The following is a 20,044-nucleotide window of genomic DNA, read 5'->3' as shown; positions in this document are numbered from 1 at the left end:
TTTAATTTAATTCTATGGTTGTTGTTAACCTTTTTGTATTATGGATAGTCTGTTGAAACTTAGTGACCCCCTCAAGGAAATGCTAAATTTCAATTTGAGGTAAGAGAAAATAAAGTTGGAATTTTTTCCCATCTGAGTCCATGGATTCTCTGAAATCTATCCCTGAATCCCAGGTTAAAAACCCCTGGGCTATAGGATCCTACCTATCTTTCCTATAAACCCTCTGAAATCTGCTTTCTAAAACTCTAGGACATGTGTCAGACCATGGTTAAATTGCCTCTTCTCAATAAAGTCTCCTATGGAGAGATCTCCTCCACCTAGGGTTCCCATCCTTTCAACAAGTTCTTCGATATTGGTGGAAATCAGATCCAGAATGTTTATATATAACATATACACACGAATATGTTTTATATATATATATATGTATATATATATATGTGTGTGTGTGTACTTATGTATTTTTGCTATTATTATGAATAACCTGAATAAGTCTTTCTGTGATCACTTTTAGTATTAGAACTGCAAGTCTGTCTTGATTTCAGTGTTAATATTGGGGTTTTTTGTCCTTTGTTTTTGAAAACCAGTGACATCGCAGATGTCTTGAGTTGCCAAGAACTGAATTTAAATGAGGCAGAGTTCACCAAGGTATCAGTCTCACTCTCTCATTCTGAGTCATCAAAGCCCCGTGGCAGGACAAAAGTGGACAGCTAGAGACATCCTGGGATGCAGTGGATGACCTTGGCTCCTTCAACATCTTCCCAAGCTCTAAGCGCTCCATATTTCCTGCCTCAGCCACTTTCATGGACTTTAGAAGAAACTGTTCTCATCCTGCCAGGGAAAGTCTTCATGTGCTTGAGGTAGACATTCCCTAACTCACTGACAGGTTTGAGGTTAGTCAGTTACTCTCAACCTAGTTTAGCCTGTCTGCCCAGATGGTTTACTGGGGAGTGGCTGCTGCACATGCAACAGTTTCTTGGAGTTGTAAATGAGAGTCGGGTGATCAGGTGGACACTGAAAGTGGATGAGCAGCCCCCAAAAAGGATTGGTGAGCCCTCACACCAAAGGTGCTAATCCTCCTGAGCACCCCATACACCACTTATTCCTGTGTTAATAGAGGTCTGGAAATACTGTGTGTGTAGTGTAAGGGGGAGTTGGAGGCAGGGTTGATCTAAATGCATTTCGTTTTCTCTCCCTTTGAAAAATATCCTAACTCAGGCTAAGCTCTTAATCATCTTTCCCTGCCACGTTAAAAATAATCTACTTTTGACATGCATTGTGCAGAGACAGTTCAAAGCCCAGACTATCACTCTCCGTCCTTAATGGAACTGGACTTTCATACGTGGAAAGATACTGCAATAGAAACTCAAACTGTTAATACCTTCAAAAATGATCCATCTATGACTAATCAGAGAAGTGCAAAATAAAACTCAAAGTTCTTCTGAGAAACTAGTACACACCCAAGAGATTAGAAAAAAATAATTCTAAGGAAGGCATTTAATGCTAGTGAGGTTGTGGAGAAGTTGGCATGCTTATTCATTGGTGGTGGAAGAGGAAATTCAGAGAATATTTTTCAGATTACAGTTTGAAAGTATGTGATACAATTTACAAAAATAATGATTTGCTTGGGGAATATATCACAAGAATTTTACCAAAATTAATTGAGTTATTAATTCAAGGAGCAGCCTTGTTCTGATTGCAAAATCAACTGAGAATAACCTAAATGCCCAAGAAGAGGGAAATGTTTAAATAATTTTAAAAATTGATATGATGGAATAAAATTCAAATTAATGAGCAAAAGGAACATAAAGAAATATGGAAAGACCTTTATGCAAAATGCAAAGAAAAATAATGAATTAGACAAATTAGGTAGGACTATCCAAGAGGAAAAATGAATGAAAATGGATTCATGGTCTTTTGCCTTCCTTGTATCCCCAGCACTTAACACAAAATAAGTACCTTTATTCAGTCATTCTGCAGTCAGGTATGACTCTTTGTGACCCCCATTTAGGATTTTCTTGGGAGATACTGGAGTTTCTTGCCATTTCCTTCTCTAACACATTTTACAGATAAGGAAAATGACTTGCCCAGGATCACACAGCTGGTGTCTCAGACTAGATCTGTACTCAAGTTTTCCTGACTCCAAGTCCAATGCTCTACCCACCTGAGCCACTTAGCTGCCCCATGTAGATACTTCATAAATTGACTCAATGCTTGAGACTATGAGGGAGTAACTGAAAAGTTATATTTTGTCCACTGAAATTAAGTGGGCATATTTACAAAATGATTTTAATGAGCAGAATCCATATCCAGAGGATTACAGATTTACAGATGGGAAAGATCTTAATCAACCAACCCATTCATTTTTCAGATTAGAAAAAGGCTTGTGGAAGCGACTTGCCTAAGGTCATACAGCTGTTACAAGGCACAGCTTCTATGTGAGCCCCAATTCGGCACTCTTTATGTTTAAATATGCTATTTCCATTTTCAATATTAAGCAAGTTTAATACTTTTAAAAGTTAAAAGGAAAGCTACCAGGACATCTCTGCCTGACTGAGCCAGCTTGACCGATCCTCCAGATTATTCAGACAATGACTAAGAACTGTCCATGGCCCTTTCCCTCACTTCCTTTTGGTAGAGAATTATGATAAAGATTATCTAATCGTGAGAACAAAATGGAACTGAAAAAAAATGCCTGTCTTCACAAGAACTTTAAGGTGACTGTAGCCAGCATTTAAATCCCCAAAGGATAACAGAAAACCTGAAGGATTTCAGGGTGCTCTGTAACAAAATTACAAAGGGGCCAGGGGAGAAGAACCATGTTGGCAGAAGACAAGCCTTCGTTTTTGTAATCCTTTATTTTTTTTTTAGTTGCTTCTCCCATAGTAATGTACTGAAATGCATAACAGTTACATTGTACAAAGCATTGAAGAAAGTACCTCGACTTGCCGATTATTTCAAAATGAGATTACAAACAGAAAGAAAACAAATCTGAGCCCTCGCTGAAGGACAAAATAACTGAATACAGTCCATTCTTTCCTTCTTTCTTTTAACATAGGTCTGAAACACTTCATCTTACAAATAGGATTAACATGAACGTAACATCACACAAGCTTGCAGACGACCAGCATAAAATATTGGATACAGTTTTAATCAGAAGAATCATGCTTTCATGAAAAAAATCATAGCTGTTTATACAATTGAATCAGTTTACGGTTTTACAAAAACTAAGTTGCATCTATTCCTTATTTAGCTCATTAAAAGGAAAAAAAAACGAAACAAACAAAGAGAGAAAAAAAAGGAATGTTAATTAAAGTCAAACACTGCTTGGCACTCCCGTGCACACAGGTGAGTTTGCCTGGCTCCTTGAAAGGCAGAATGAGGGTGGGGGTGTGCCTCGGACATCATAAAATAGTGGCAGAATTGGAACAGTGCTATTTTAATCAACAAACAATGGTTTGCCAAGAAATAAATACATGATACACACAACACAAAAAAAGAAATTAAACATTAAAAAAAACAGTGACATGATTGTCTAAAATTAAAATGTTATAACGATGATTTGGCAAACGTTTTATTATAGTGGTACAGCGGTACTGGGGTGATGGTTTACTTCACGGACGGAACCTCTGTGAGCATTGAACATCCATAGTTTACAATATACACATACCCTTTATGTATTTTCCCCTAAACAATTTAGTTAAGAAGGCAAAAATTAAGGTGGGGAAAGAAGCCAAAGGACTCCCTGTTGTCAGTTTCTACCGATTGAGTGTCAATTTCACACAACTAATTCAGTCTTCCAAGGGTTACATTACATAAAGCTTTAACAAAGAGAGGGAAAAATCGTGTGGATAAAAGCAACTGTTCCCAATCATGTGTCAAATGATCTGGTACAAAAGACTCAGTTTCTTGATTTTTAAAGGAGCGCTCCTATGTGTATCAATGCCACCGTTTCAACTCCCTCCCTCATCCCACCCCCACCCACCGGCCCCAGAGCTGGGTGAACTGGAAGATGCCTCTGGCCCAGCAAGGTTTTCATTCTTTGAGTCGCATTGATCCTCCAGAAGTCAGCAGCTGCCTTTGCTGTGCAAAACAAAATATTGAGAATAAATAGTTTCTTTTTTTCGTTTTCTTTCTTTTTTTTTTTTTTAAAATTATTCAGTTTAAGGTCACCAGACTTTAAATGGGTGACCCAGCAGATTTATAAGGCATTCTGCTCAGCAGTCTTTTAAATAGTCCTCTGTGGAAGAGCCATGCTACTGGATTGGACTTGGTCCCAATTCTGGTCAGACGTCACAAGGTCATACGTGGCTGAGAGATTGAATGGCACTGGATTCCGCGGCAGCCCTGGCCATACTGTGCCACATGTTGGGAGAACCATGAGATGGAGAATGGAGGGAGTCCTTCTCAGACAGTGACAGCATCATAGCATAGGCCTACGAGGAAAAATGAGTGTCAAGGTCAGGGTCATCAGTGGAAAATAAAATCTCCAAAGAAAGTAACAGACAATCATATTCCCATCCTCTCATCGTTGCAAGCCAAAGGGCATTCTTTATTCATAGACCCAGAGAATGGTGGAATTGGGAAGGACCTTAAAAATTAGCCAGTCCAACTAACTTGCTTTTATAGAAGAGGAAACTGAGGCACACAGCAGTTAAATGACATAAATTGTCCACCAAGGTCAACATAAAAATGGGGGTTTTCTGACTCCTGGGTCAGGCTTTATTCCTCTGCATCATACTACTTGTCAAGGTCTAAGTGCTGAAGACTTTGGATTTGAAGGTGAATGGAAAAAAAAAGCCAAAAAATCCAGAACTTTCTGACCAACTTAGCCAGTACCTGCCTGGCAGAAAGCAGACAGGGGTACTCAGGGAGGAAATGAGATCTCTTCCCTATTACCATGCCAAGTCCTGAATAACACTTCAGTGCATCCCTCCTTGGTGCCAAAGAAAATATCCCACTGCAATATTTAAGCCTTGACTTGAGAGTGAACTTTTTCACTGCTGATTTGCCAATGTTGGTCTCATCCCTGAACTGGCTTGTCACGCTGCTCTTGATGTGGAATCACGGAGAGTCCTGCCAAAGACATTCCAGCGTCCTTGGTAAACAAGAGGAAAATGCCGTTGGTGTTAGGCAGGATTTTTACTGCTCTGAGTCGTGTTACGACATGTGGCTGGGTTACAATTCTTGCTGTCACCCAAACTAAGTCATGGCAGCCAGTGAGAGGACTCATCCATGCTACTATGGACCTAAGTACATGCAGTGGGACTCTTCTGTGAGTAGAGTGCCTTAGCAACACCCCAGGAATGCCTATCTCGATCTTGACCTTACCCAGCCAATCTAGACACACACATATATTCTCAGACTTGGAGCATCCTTAAGCTCTTGTCAAGCCCCACTTAGAAACTCATAAGGACAAATATATAAGCTATCTGGCATAAGGCTCATACAGAGTCTAAACATGTGGAAATTAGAAGTTGGAACCCATTCAAAGAAAAGATTGATTCAGGGCTTAAAAATGACAAAAATAATTTTTAAAACTTTGTGTTATAAAGACAATTCAGATGGAGAGAACACTGAACCAAAGTCTAGAAACCAGGGTTCTCATTCCAGTTCCAATGTCACTTAACTGTGTGACATGAGGCAAATTATTTAATATCTTCATGTTTCAGTTTCCACTGGACACAATCACTAACGTGTCCAGCTCTGTGGGTCTACGGCATTTCTATTTGATAGAGACAAAAATAAGCTGCACTGGTTAACAGTTTTAAAAATAGCCATTCATCCAAAAATTTAAAAGGAGAAGTCAATTATTAATGAATATTTAATCAGTTTTCCAAATATATGCATATGTAATAATTTAGAGCTATGGCTTACAGAAATTATGTGTATATATGGGCATGTACGTGAAAGTTATAGGTTTTCTTTCTATAAATACACCTATAGTTAACTTCACTGTTAAACCCTGATTCTCTATTTGCTACATTCCAGGCTTCCAAACAGCAAATGGGCAAATCCCCTTCGGCAAATTGATCCATTTCTACATATAAGATTCAACATGTGTGTGTATATGTATACATGTATGTATGTATGCATACAACATATATGTCCTTCTAACTTAAGTTGTGGCTGCTCCAGCCTCCAAACACAATTCCATCGCTTTGCCAACCCAAAGCTTGCACAATGTCAGGACTGAGCATGAGCTATGGATTCTTCTCTTTCATGAGCTACATCCTTTGCAAAGAGTAAGGTCAGGGTTATCTTGGTCACTTCCTACTTACATGTTAATTCAAAAAGAATGATGTAGCTTCACTACTCTTTTCAGAATTTCTAAAAGCAACAGAAAAAATCAAAACACAGAGGACTTGGTTATGGCATTTGAAACACCAAGGGACAGAAATTGCATTCTCAGAGGTCCCAGACTGGAGAGTTCTTGACTTTGCCCCTTAAAATATATGTGACCTGTTCTTATATGTCCTCTCCCTGAGCTTCAGTTTCCTCAGCTCTACATTAGGGAGTAAGTCTGGTTAGTCATTGAAGGTCCCTCTAGCTTTAAATCCTTGGATCCTATGGAAGGGGTTCTGAAATCAGCATTGAGACATTCAGACTCCCTCAGAGAGAAAAATGCTCAACGTTTTCATAGAAACTAAATACATGATAGTGTTTTCCATAAGTAAACACAGCCTCAAAAGTCATTATATTAACGGAAGCAGATTCAGGAGTGGTGGGAAGACAGACCCTCCAGAGAACGGACAATAGAGGAAATCCTTGCTTGTCTGGAGTATTTCTAGTAATTTCTGTGATAAAAATGGGTCACACAAAAGAATAAAAGGCCACCTCCAAGATCTTCAAGAAAATATTCCAATTTAACAAACATTTTCTAACCATCGCTTCATACCAAGTACTGTGCTGGTCAACGAGGACATAAAGGCAAAGATGAAATAATACTTGCCCTAAGGGGCTTATGTTCTACTGGGGGAATTGGTCAGTTTAAACAAGGGATTTTGGAGGAGAGGACACTGATAATTCCCTGGTTCATAAAATAGCCTTGAAGGAAACCAAGGATTCTGAAAGGCAGGTGGGGAAGAGAATCCTAGGCATGAGGGAGTCTGTGTAAAGAAATAGCAGCAGGAGACAATGAAACGCTAAGCTTGGGGAACAACTAATAGGCAATTTGTTGGAATGTAGACTAGGTAAAGGGAATTAATTGATATAAATTAGGGAAAAGTGGGTGGAGGCAGACTGTGAAGAGCTCTAAATACTAAGCTGAGGAATATGTAATTTATTTTAGAAGCAAGGGGAGCCACTGAATATTCTTGAAGAGGGGACAAACACTGTCATATCTGTGCCTTAGGAAGCTTATTCTGGCAGCTGGATGGAGGTTGGATTAGAGAAGGGAAAGACTGAAACTAGAGAGCCCCAAGACTCTTCCTGTGTCTCATTCTCAGTCTACTGGGGTTTCTGGTATCCACTGGATTTTCAGTGGCCCTATGGTATGCTTCTAGCTAAGAAACAACTAGTGTAATAGGGGGAAATGCGGCCGGGGAAATGGAATCCATTAACTGTAAACACATGGAAAAAAACTGAAGGGGATGGGGTAAGGGACTAGAGAAGAAAAAAGCCAATATCATGCCCAATCCCCAGCTTCTTCTCATCATGGCACCATGGTATAGTAGAAACAAGGCTTAATTTGGACTTAAAAGACCTGCGTTCAACCCCTAATGCTCTTGCCAATGACTTGTGTGGCCTTGGACAATTCACTTCAATTTTTTCTGAGCCTCAATTTTTCTCTTTCATTGGTAAAAAGAGAGGGCCCAAGGAGGCTGCTAATCAATGATCCCCATGGGCCCTTCCAATTTTAAATCCACCATCTTGTAGTTGAGGTTGAATGCAAAGTTAACCATGTGTCACGACTGACCTGGATAGTTTTTTAAGGCTGAGTCTAGGTGACATTTGAACCCTTTCACTGAAAAGTGAAAGAAATCTCATTAAACTGGTTCTTTTGTCTATACCTCTGAAACAACTGAATGACTGATTCTTTAGTCATCACATACTCACAGTTTAAGCCAAAGTACATTGTGTTTATGGACGCAGAGAGTCTAATATCAGAGATGACAACAGACAGGAGAGATGATTTATACCTCATCCTGCTTATGATTCTATCATAATATTCCAATTTTTCTGTTCACTGGATAACTGTATATAACTGTGCATTTGGGTTTCAGGTAGGCAACCTTAATTTCCTTTACTATTGGGTGAAGATAAAAACTGAATGTCCTCAAAGAAACAGAGATTCTCCCTGCTGCTAAATACCAAAGAATTTGATGGAGTACTGTGGGACCAAAGATGTGCAGTCAAATATCAGTCATAAGGAATGACAACTGTTCCCTCCCCTCCCCCATCTCTTCTCTCTCCAGGTTAATTATTAATAATAACACTGATGATGATGATAAAGACAGCTAGCATTTCTACTGTGCTTTAAGATTTACAAAGCACTTTACATATGTTTTCCCATTTGATCCTCCCAATAACCCTGGGAAGTAGGTACTATATTGTTTGTACAGATAAAAAATCTATTACTTTGTAGATAAGGAACCAGAGGCTAAAAGATAGGAGACTTGGCCAGGGTCACGCATCCAGGAAGTATCCAGGGCCATATTTGAATTCCAATACTCCTGCCTCTCAGTCCAACACTCCATCCATGGTGCCACCATTTTCTCAAGCATGGGAAGGACTCAAATTAAGCAGAGGATCTATCTTGTTATCGGCTCACTTGGAGAGACATTGCACCAACTCAAAATACCTGGAAAGTGATTTCAAGGCCATGGGGAAACAAGCAAAATAGGAAGTTCTGGCCACAAGACTGAAGCAAGTGAGAGGCCATAATGGGGTTGGAGGCAAGAGGTTGTTAGTTAAGCAATCCCTCCTCAAAAAATTCCCCCTTGCACCTTGGTTGCTGAGAAAAAGGCAACAGCACCAGGTGTCACGGTATGTATAGGATCTCAAGCTTTTGTTCTGCTGTCTACCCAACTTCCATCATTACAAGGTCAACGATTTGGGGAAAGACGTGATCTTTTGGGGGAAGCATCCACAAGCTTCATGGCCACGGGAGCCACGCAAGAAAAGTAACTTTTTGGTTTCTCCTTTTTGGTTGTTCTCTGGGTTGTTTTTATCCCATGCACACACATTGCCAACACTTTTCTCTGAAGTCAAAACCTGGGGAAATATTCACCTGTGACTTGGACTTTCTGTATAGCGGCTGTTTAAGGTCCTCTGGCAGGTGAGAAGCACTACAAGACAGCTCAGCTTCATTATATTGAGTCTCGTCCATTTTGCTCATTTTGAGGCTATCTGTGAAGTATCTTATATGATCTAAAGCAGAAAGTCCACTTTTATACTCCTCCTCTTTATACCTAAAATGAACCAATGGGGAAGCTTAGTGGGTTTTTTTTCTCAGTTCGTCAATCAATCAAATCTCTTTTCACATGAGCTTCTATTATTGGCAAGACCTTATATCCCTATATTTCAGCAGGAGACAAAGTTATCTCCATCCTCAAGTCCTTTGAAGCAGGTTACCATCACCCTATTTGAAAAAAACACCTTCCTCTAATATCAGTTAATAACCTTGGTGAAGAAGGATGGATGTGGGATAGAGACAGACTTCAATGACATGCTAAGTAAATAAGGCAACAGCAGCTGATTTCCTAGCCCACTCATACCTGGCTTTTGTGGAAAATCCAATGCCTGGGCTGCTTTTATCTGGGTGAATATGGGGGAAAAACTCCCAATTTAAGTATTTCACTGAAGTATTTCACATGCTTTCATTTTTAATCCCTCAATGGTCAGTGATGATGATATGAGCATTTATGTATTCTCAACCCTCCTATATTCATGCAAAATTCTGCCTGTGACTCTGTATGGTTATGAATCAGAGGGCACCACAGCCAACTCCAAGCAATCACAATGGCACAGGACCCCACAGGCAACAGAAAGATGTATGATGGGCCTCGGTAAGGCATAGTATGCACCTAAGGATGATTAGTATCCAAGAAGTGAGTGAAGATGTGACATAAAAGGTATCATCCAGTGAATGCATGATTGTAAATGGAGGTAGGATGGCCATGAAGGAGGCAGGGATGGTCCGTGGATGGCCCCAGTGTGGCACTGGTGGCCACATGGTATTAAAGGAAGGTCTCCAGTGCACTGGGTGGAACCTGTATGGAATTGTTATGGGTGGACACAGACAAGATGAGTCACAGAGGATGAGATGATCTGAATGAGTCAAAATCTGCTCTAACAATGGCTGAGATCAAAGATCCACTGGAGCACTAAAGTATAAACAGCTTATTCATCTATTAAATAAAAGAAAGATCTAGAAGGGACTTGTTCCGTTTGATCAAGCTATAGGACAAGCAAGCCAGATCACTAAGGACCAGATAGATTCATAACATCTACAATGATGACATTAACTGGACAATTCTCAAATCTCCATTTTTTCTTTTGGGCACTGTAAGTACATTCTCAGAAAAAATTACCATCAACAATACTCGTGCCATTTTCTTTAGTCTTGCCTAACACAAATTCATCACATTTCCACAAATATCAATGTATTTCTATGCTTAGAGATCTTATCAACAGTTACATTGAGGTAATCTGCCCAAACAATGCAATTTTTGAATAGCTTTCATCGTTTGAGATTATTTTGAATACATCACTCACAAATTGAACCAAAATATTGTTCTAAGAAAAAATAAGGAAAGTAGAAATCATAACGACTTCTAGCCCTGTGATGGTTTAAGTGACTGACCTGGTTGGGGACGTCTTACAGTTCATGTCCAGAGCACTGGTTTCTTCATAGTCTTCCTCAGGGTTTCCTTCATGTAGATTACTTGAAACTGGTTCCTTTCCTGGTTTCCCTGTCATGTCACTTTCTTCTTCTTCTTCATCCAACAATACCTCATCATCTGCTTCCTCATCATCCAACAAGTCTGAGTTCTGTCCAGCCACCAGGATCTTATCATCCTGGAAGTGGCTTCCATTCATTCTTAAAGACAGCAAAAGGGCAATCCATCAGTCAACAAACAAATAAATGAAAGAATAAACTGGTTGGTATTATAGCAATCAAAGAAAAATTTATTATAAAGATTTTGAAAAAAAAAACCTGTTTTCTATCTTCAATATAATTATGGAGGATTCTTATTATATTCCATAGATAACTAAGGAAACATGATCACTTTAAAAATAAAGAGATCAAAGTAAAAAAATATAATGAGGTCTCCCGATTTCTATAATAAATTCAGCTAGAATTTGAGCTAGAAAAATCATTGAAATGCCCATTCCAGAGCTGTATAGAAACTAATGTAAAGAACAGTGCCTGGTAATAGAATGTATTAGATGGTCTAGGTTGGGACACCTGTATGTAGGGACTGGAACAGAACCCATTATTTCACTGGCATTAGGAACGCTCAGATGAGGGAGCTGTTGCTTCCAATGCAGATCCAGAACCGTCTTACCTAAGAGAACTGCCTCCTAAGGGTAAGGACTTTGCCAAGGGTAACATAAGTCAGTGTATGGCAGGAGAGGTCTTTTTAAATCTGTGGTTGGCTCTCCCTCTACTACTAACCCAAGGAGACTCTTTAAAAGGTTACAAATAATTGATAAGTGCAGTTTTTTTTCCTTCTGATCCAGACGTTTGATTTTATCAGTGCAGAGACTTCATAATGAACAAACTCCCTCTACCATCAAAGATCCGCAACTTCTCTGCTTTATATAATCTCAAGAAATTATACACTGAGGTAGAGACTTGAACCCAGGTCATTCTAGAAGGATCTGAGACATAGACACAGTAACCATTTTTCAAAGTCAAATGCCCTTCTGAGTTCCTTGCCCTGGGGGAGATGATCTACTTAATTTGGGAGTGAGACCTAGGGTAGAGCTAACCCAGATGGGATTGCAAGGGTGCGTACCTCAACTATATCTCACCAAGTTCCAGGACTCCACCATCCTTTGCCTTGACTAAGCATGATCAGCTGGTACTTTGCTATTTGAATTGCCGCTATGTACAGTAAAAGCCCCTCTTCCTACCACTAGCACTGGGGTTGTGGGACTAATATTACTATTGCTACTATGAAGAGTAAAACAGCCTAGCACTGCCCGATGGTTCCATCACCTCCCTATACCCATCCCTATCAGCCTCATATCTTCCATGTCTCTATCCTCCAGGGAGTAAATGGTATAGAGAGGATTCACACACATGTCCTGAGACTCCACATTCAGCCTTCTTTCCACAGCAAAACTTGTCTCCTTGGTTAGAAATTTTCCCTATCCCAACTCCAACTCTGAGTGTTTGAGATTTCCACCCAATGCTTTGAGTTCTGGTCTTTGGGGACAAGTAGGATAAATCTAATCAGATACTTACAGGCTGCCAACATGCCCCATTAAAGTCTTCTTTTCTCAAAGCTAAAATCTGCTACTTCCTCTGACCAATCCTCAAATCTGTGTACTCTAGGATCCACTTTTTATGTAATTTATAGTCATAGAATTTGATGCTAAACACATCAGTCAATCAATCACTAACACTTATTAATCACCTCTTATTGCCTGGGCACTATGACAGACATTAGGAATACAAAGTCTAAAGAATCCTGGTCCTCCAGAAGCTTAGAGTGACTATTATCCATCCATGTCCCTCATTCAATAGATCTCTGAAGACCTTAGCCTGAAAGGGCCAGGGTCTTCCACTGCCTCCTGGGTCATCTCCAGTCATCCTGAGGAATATCATGCCACTGGACCCAGATGGCTCAGGAGAAGAAAGTGAGGTTGGTAACCCTGCACAGCCGTCCCTCACTCAAATCAAAGTCAACTGCAAGTCATGTCATCATCTTGATGTCATGGTCCCCTTCGAGAACGAAGGACAAACATAACAACACAAGACCCAGGGGGAGGGTCAAGATCAAATCCATTGCAACAGAACCAAAAGGAGAAACCAAGTGACCACCACTGCACAAAGTCCCTTCCACTCTACCAAGCTACCTAATATATGTGTCAATCAAGAAACTAAAAAGTGAGTGCATAATCATGTAAAGCCTGAATCCTCATTCCTCTACGATGGCTCTTATTTAGGTCATAAAGAATCAAGTCTGCCCAATCCACTCCATTGTTTTGCCTCTATAATAAAAATCAAGACAGCTATCATTCAAAATCTCAGGAAAGCAAAAAACAAAGAAGCAGAAAAATCTAAGGAAAAAATCTAAGAAAGAGCTAAATCAAATCTTTACCAAACCAACAAATATCATTTCCTTTTTTTAAAATCAAAGAATGAGGTGAACATGTCCTAGGATGATAGGAAATGTGATCGTTGATGTTAACTAGAGCTTTTTCTTTTCAGGGGCACTGAAAGAAACACAAAAACCGTCAGTGGAATCAGGATTTTGGCCCTCGAGCCAGAACGGACCTTGAGAGCCTTCTAGTCTCATACCTTTATTTTAGAGACAGGAACCCTGAGAGATGAAGAGTAAACATCACAGGCAAGATCTGAACCCAGGTCCACTGGGCTGGCTGGTCTACCATGCCAGTCAAAAAGGTCATTCATGATGCCTTCAAAGTTGGCCATTCCCAGAGGATACAATATTCATCCAGAACAATCTGATGTGTCAAATTGAGAAAGGAAACCCTGGATGACTCATCATGCTCTTTACTTACATCCTGTTTCTGGTATGCTGGGGCTCTGATCACCAGTTAAGAAATGAAAATGTGACTTGACCTCTCCGGCTTCAAATGGCATTTCCTCCCCCTTACATTCCACCTCGGCATCCCGGGGACTTTGTAACTAAAATAGGAATCTCTCTGTGTGGCTGCCATCAGTCACCAATTCCAGATGATGATTTTGTATAAAAGGAACCAAACTGAAAGATGCTTTCAATTGTGGACACTGACAAGCTGAAGCTTACATCAAATTTCCTAGTGCCCTTGAAGATTCATACATGTATCAAATTGGACATGCTTTTCGATCTGAAATGCACTAGGTTCCTGATTTCCTTTCTTTTTGGTCGGACACATTTTATCCTCACTGAACAATCAGAAGTCATTGGAGGCTTTTTAGGTGACTTTGGAAGATCTCTGTATTCAAACGGCTTACTCCCACATCTACCTTCATGGACAAAAAATGATGAGACAATGGTAAGAGGAAGCGTGGGGAGCTCCTCGGAAATATTAAACAACAGGAATCTCGGGTAACTGGGGGGAGAGCACTGGTCCTGGAGTCAGGAAGACCTATGTCCAAATCTAGCCTCAGGTACTTACTAGCTGTGTGAGTTATTTAACCCGTCTGCCTCAGTTTCTTCATCTCTAAAGTGGAGATCGTAATAGTATCTACCTCCAATGGCTACAGTGAGTAGCCTCCCAAATGAGAGAAGAATCGCAAAGCACCATACACAACGCCCAGCATATAACGAGCCCTTTATAAACATTTGCTCTCATCGTCATTAATATTATTATCCTTAGTTTATTTTAGTTTCTATATCTAAGTCTGAGGACTGCACTCCTCTTTCTGTCCATGGTGCCTAGCACAGTGAATGGTAACTGGATGGATGATGACGTTAGTCTTAATGACAAAATAAGAAGGTGAATGAGGAACACTAGATCTAACGAAATAAACTACATCCAGCAGCCTACCCACGGGTTAGACCACTTCAGGCAGGGACTTCAAAGGCACAATCCTGTTTATCAGACAGCCACAAGCACTTGGAGACATAATGATCACTCAGCGAGGGATACAGGAGTCCTGGATACTGCTACTCTTGAATTAGCCAAATAATTCCTGATTGGCTATTATATTTACTTTGGAGATGGGCTGAGTTCCCTCCACCAGGTCTCCTATGGAGCTATTAAACTCATGCACCTCACTCTGGTTCAGAACCTACTCAGCTTTCACCTGACTCTCATAATGTTCTCCTAACTGGTCTCCTTGTCTTCAGATTCTCCACTTTTGGAGCCACAGTTCCTATAGTCATCAAATTTTTCTTCATAAAGTATAAGTTTGATTATATGTATTACTTCTCATTCAAAAAGTGTCAGTGATTCCTCGTTGCCTTCAGGACAAAATAACCATCTCTGTACATGGCACCTCTATCCCACAGAATATAAGTTCTTTGAAGGCAGAATCATTTTCTTTCTGCCTTTCAACTCCTTCCACCTCACCTGATGCCTAGAACTGGACTAAACTGAACAAATTACATTAAGTTCCACTCCATATTTGTGACCTGAGTTCACAATTTTTTAAATTACATTTCAAGCCGGTCATGCTTTACCTCTCCTCTGCATTCCTTGGTGATTGGTGACTATGGTTGCTGTTTCCAATGAAATTTCGGATTTCTGTGAAGTAGGAATCCTCTTTGTCATCCAAGATGGCACCTGTGCTTTCCAGTTCAGAATGAGGTGATGATGTCGCAGTACCTAAGGGGAGGAAGAGTCCTTTTTGATAAAAGACGTCACTCGTTGTTGCAGTGGTTTTTGTACCTGAACTCAAACTTTCTGGATTCTACTGGTGCCATCTAGCTATTAAAAATGCTGATATCAGGGTCAGGGGTTCTACCCAAGGTAAAGAAATGGGTTCTCCCCAACATTCTGGTGAGTTGTCTCTAGAAAGCGTTGGAAAGACTGTAACTCTACTATTCAGGTTTCCCCTCATTAAATCTTAAAGAATCTCCTGATGGAGGGATGGGAGGAGGACAGAAATCTTGATGATCTCCTTGAGGAGAGGGATAAATTCCTTACGGAACCCAAATGCCTGGCTTAGCTCATCACACACCACAGGCACTTAATAAAGGTTAAACTGAATTAACGCGTCTTAGATATTCTCTGCCATAGTAATGTTAACACAAATACAAAAGACACCATTTATAAATGTATATATATATGTGTGTGTGTGTGTGTGTGTGTGTGTGTGTGTGTGTGTGTGTACATACACACATATTATGTATATTAAATTTTTGCTTGCAAAGCATTATGTATCTATTATCCTGTTCGATTAAAAACAACCTGCTGTCCAACTACAGAATTTAGATGTAAAATAATATTGACAATGGTAAAAGCTCATGTTGATACAGCACTTTACAAAGTACTTTCAACAGAGCCATGTGAAACAGGTAGTGCAAGCAATCTTATCTCCATTTTACAGGTGAAGAAACTGAGGCTCTGGGGGAAATTTAATAAATTGCCTGAAGTCACGTGGCTAGTGAGAGGCAGAGCTGATATGAGCGTAACTTGGTGAAGGTTCAGAATCATTCTGAGTCACAAGGAACTTATAATCCCAAGGAACAGTAACTGGGCACTGAATGCAAGTACCAACAACTCAGAACATGACGACATCTTTCCAAAGAAGTAATCCTGTTTCACAGCCACAAATCAGTATCAAGTCATATAAATACACACATAAACAAAACATATATTCTATCTATATTTTATTCATATACACCTGGTGTACATTCAAGTACATCAATGACCCCATATCATTCATTCATTCTTTAGAATAGCCCTAAGAGAAGCTCATACCCATATCGAATATCTACACTTAGGTCTGTATTTTGCACAGTATCAAAGTATGTCTTTGACTGGGACATGTTCTCTCTATGAGGTGTTTCCCAGGAAAGATTACTGCCCTGACCACAGACATCCTTCACTGAGTAATTCAGCAATCAACTCTAGTCAAAATTGTTCCCTGAACTGCTCTGCAGTCCTGGGGAGATACAAAAAGACATCTGCAGTGGATCTAATTGGAGGGCTGTCAACATGGTCATCCATCCAACATCTCCAGGGGTTGTTTCTTATGCATCACTAAGTCACATGGTGAAAACTACTGCTCTGCCATTATAAGAGAAACCTCTTTTGCCAAGGACCTAACTCTCTTGAGGTTAGGAGTTTAGATAATTTTTATCTGTTTTTGGTACTCTCAGAACCTGATAGATTTTGACTGCTTATAGTGATGAATGCATACTGTACTGTAAGACTCCAAATTTTTCATAAGTTCAACTGAATAGAAGTACTCCCAAATTGTTGACTCCAAATTGATTCTTCCTGACATGGCATGAGTGCAATTGGAATTGGCTGAAAACACAGCCTTAAGATTTCAAATCCATTCATCCTTCAGAAGTCAATGATTCCAACAACCTCCCAACACTATGTCTCACTGACTGACAAAATGGTACCTACCAGACATGTTCCCATTCTCATGTTTCTTTAGGTGTCTGTCTAGGTTGGTCTGTTGGCCAAAACACCGGTCACACAAGTGACACTTGAAAGGTTTCTCCTTATTGTGGATGTTTCGCACATGTCGCTGTAAGTTGGAGGATATGCTGAATGATCGATCGCAGTATTTGCATCTGAAACAAACCAAATAGCCCAGAAAATTTTCAATTAAAATAAAAGGTGTTTCTTCTAATCCAGAGAATACAGGATAAGCTCCATGAGAGCAGCTGGAGACCTCAAAGAAGAGGCCTGTACATAGAAGTTTGCTGGATTATCTTTCCTTTGTCCTCTTTTTAACTATTCCATTTCCATGACATCTCATAACCTTTACCAGTAAGCTCGAGTCCAACTCCCAGTGCTCTCCCTCCTAAAATGGCTTTCTATTTATTTTGCAAATATATATTTGATAGACACTCACTACTGTACAGGTTGTTTCTTCCTAATAAAATGTAAAATCCTGGAGGGCAGGGGCTATTTTATTTCTGTCTTTGTATCCTCAGCATCTGAAACAGTGCCTGGCACATAGTAGGCATTTTAGAATGTTTGCTGATTGATTGACTGAAAGAGGTTCTTTTTATTTACTGCATTTTAGAGAAGCAAGATGCGTGAGGTGTAAAGTCACAACATAGTACCACAGCGATTCTGCTCCCCCAATCACTGGCTGTAAAAATTACTTTTAAGAAAAAACACCAAACAATATTTCTTGCCCGAAATGAGTTGGTTGATTTAACTCTAATATTTTCAAAGTACTCCATGCCAAGTTAAGGAATTTAAAAAGTAAATCACAATTCTGTTACTTCATGTCCTGCCAATACAACACAATTAAACACTTTGTGGGGAGAAAAAATAACATGAAATAAATTCCCTCTAATATTCAAATAAGGTAAAAAGGCCATTTTTTCCCTGTTGAAAATCACAGTCTGATTAAATCTCTTCTTGAGGAATTAGCTTTCTTGATCGGCAATCCCGAAGGAAACTTTATTTATCTTACCCAACCCAGCAATAAACAATTCAAGTCTTTAATACGGTGCCAACGTGAGAAGCGGAGTCTATCACTTGTGCACCAGAAGCATCCATTTTCATACTCTGGAGTGATTTGGGGGCCCTAAAGCCTTCACTGGATTGATCCTTAAGCAGTCCTAAGCTGCGCTACAGCTACTCCAAATTCCCTCCTGGCCCGTGGCCAAGAACTCTCCCTCTTTTTCAATTCTTATGTTTTTCTTCTAAACAAATTTGTGACACTGAACAAGGTCATTGTTACTCAAAAGCAACGATCGATGCTGACGACCATGGTTTCGTCACTGGTCAGGCTAGGATGTCACTGTTTACTTCTAAGGATCTCTTGAAGAAAGAATATAAGCAGATGCAAAATTCTACTGTCTCCTCTATCCTGAGGTATGAAAAAAAGTGTCATTTCTTTAACGGATGGGATTTCTCTCCTTTTTCGCTGTAGGGCACAGAAAGCATCAGGGTTTTTTCCTCTCATGTATTTCTTCAGATAATAAATTGGCTTTTACTCAAGACATCCTTAGTTTAAAATTTCAGAGGCAATGGCTGGGTTCTAAAGGTTATTTGTGTGTGTGTGTGTGTGTGTGTGTGTGTGTGTGTGTGTGTGTGCTTCCTCTCCTACACTTCTGTGCAGAATGTAGCCTGACACAGTAGAAGGCAGAAGACACAGGTTCACATCCCAGTCCCTGGGGATTTCTACCTTTGTCCCTTCTGGCAAGTCCCTTGACCTCTCTGGGCCTCAGTTTCCTCATGTGTAAAATAAAAAGATTGGACTAGATGACTTCTGATTTCCCTTCCAGGTTGAAATGTATAATGTATTGTTTCAGATTGTTTTCCTCATCTACCTTCTAACACACACACACACACACACACACACACACACACACACGAAGCATGCTTTAGACTTCATCAGGAAGAAAGCCCAGGTCCCATGATTTTGTCTCTGAAGCATGAGACCACCGCTACTAATACAGTACTTTCTAGCTTGCAAACCACTTTAGAAATATCATCTCACCTGATCCTCACGGCAACCCTGGGAGGAGAAACCTGAGGCAGAGAGCCTTTCAGTGACCTGGCTAGGGTCCCATAGCTAGACAACTCCCTACTGACCCCAAAGTCATAAGCAGCCATATTCACAGCCAAATCCCACACATCTCCCAGGAAACAGCCCTTTAGGAACATGCTGCCAGCATACACACAAATACAAATACAAAGACAACAAGAAAAATCAAGCAAAACGTCTCATCAAACCTGTAAGGCTGTTCTCCAGTATGTGTCCTTAAGTGACGTGTTAGATTTGCTGATCTTGGGAAAATCTTGCCACAATATCTGTTATTAAAAAGATTTTTGTAAGAGGATGTCATCACTATCAACCTTTTTTTTACCCCATTTGACCTGCATGACAAACCAGATGCCTGATCCTAATGTAATTAATCCTGCATGTCTTCAGTATTTAAAATTTTAAAAGAAAAAAAAAAGCTGCCTTGAGCTATAAAAAGCTCTACCGATGATAGTTCCATCACTGGGTGGAGTGGAATGCAGGCACAAGTAAACAATTAAGGAAAATTGGCTTCTGTTGGGATGACCCCAAAGTTCCATTTTTATTAACTCTGTGTCTCTCCTGTTCACAAGATTGAACCTGGATCGAAAAGGAGGGGGAAATGATGAGTAGTTTGTGATTTCAGTCTGATGTAAACTGATTCCAAACGTTTCAACTCATTTTCCAAGTCAGCCAAAGTGACAATGTGCTGTACATTGAGCTGTATCAGATCAGACAAGACTCTAGGACCTCATC

General features: G+C 40.0%; 1 protein-coding gene across 13 annotated transcripts in view; it reads right to left on the bottom strand.

The window, feature by feature from the left end:
* Positions 1–2,836: 2,836 nt before the first annotated feature.
* MECOM (MDS1 and EVI1 complex locus) overlaps positions 2,837–20,044 on the bottom strand; it is a 683,063-nt gene continuing 665,855 nt past the window's right edge. For 12 of the 13 annotated variants that reach the window (XM_072618530.1, XM_072618533.1, XM_072618531.1 and 9 more), the window contains 6 exons: positions 19,501–19,578; positions 17,206–17,375; positions 15,306–15,450; positions 10,805–11,041; positions 9,230–9,410; positions 2,837–4,433 (listed from right to left, as the gene is read on the bottom strand). In XM_072618530.1, coding sequence (XP_072474631.1) covers positions 4,299–4,433; positions 9,230–9,410; positions 10,805–11,041; positions 15,306–15,450; positions 17,206–17,375; positions 19,501–19,578 — 946 coding nt within the window. In that variant the 3' untranslated portion in view covers positions 2,837–4,298. The remainder of the gene's footprint in view (positions 4,434–9,229; positions 9,411–10,804; positions 11,042–15,305; positions 15,451–17,205; positions 17,376–19,500; positions 19,579–20,044) is intronic. The other variant, XM_072618536.1, reaches the window with a different exon arrangement.

Source organism: Notamacropus eugenii, chromosome 6, assembly GCF_028372415.1.
Source record: "Notamacropus eugenii isolate mMacEug1 chromosome 6, mMacEug1.pri_v2, whole genome shotgun sequence".
Classification (NCBI taxonomy): domain Eukaryota; kingdom Metazoa; phylum Chordata; class Mammalia; order Diprotodontia; family Macropodidae; genus Notamacropus; species Notamacropus eugenii.
The sequence above is the reverse complement of the archived record's forward strand: the minus strand, read 5'-3'. Positions and strand labels throughout refer to the sequence as shown.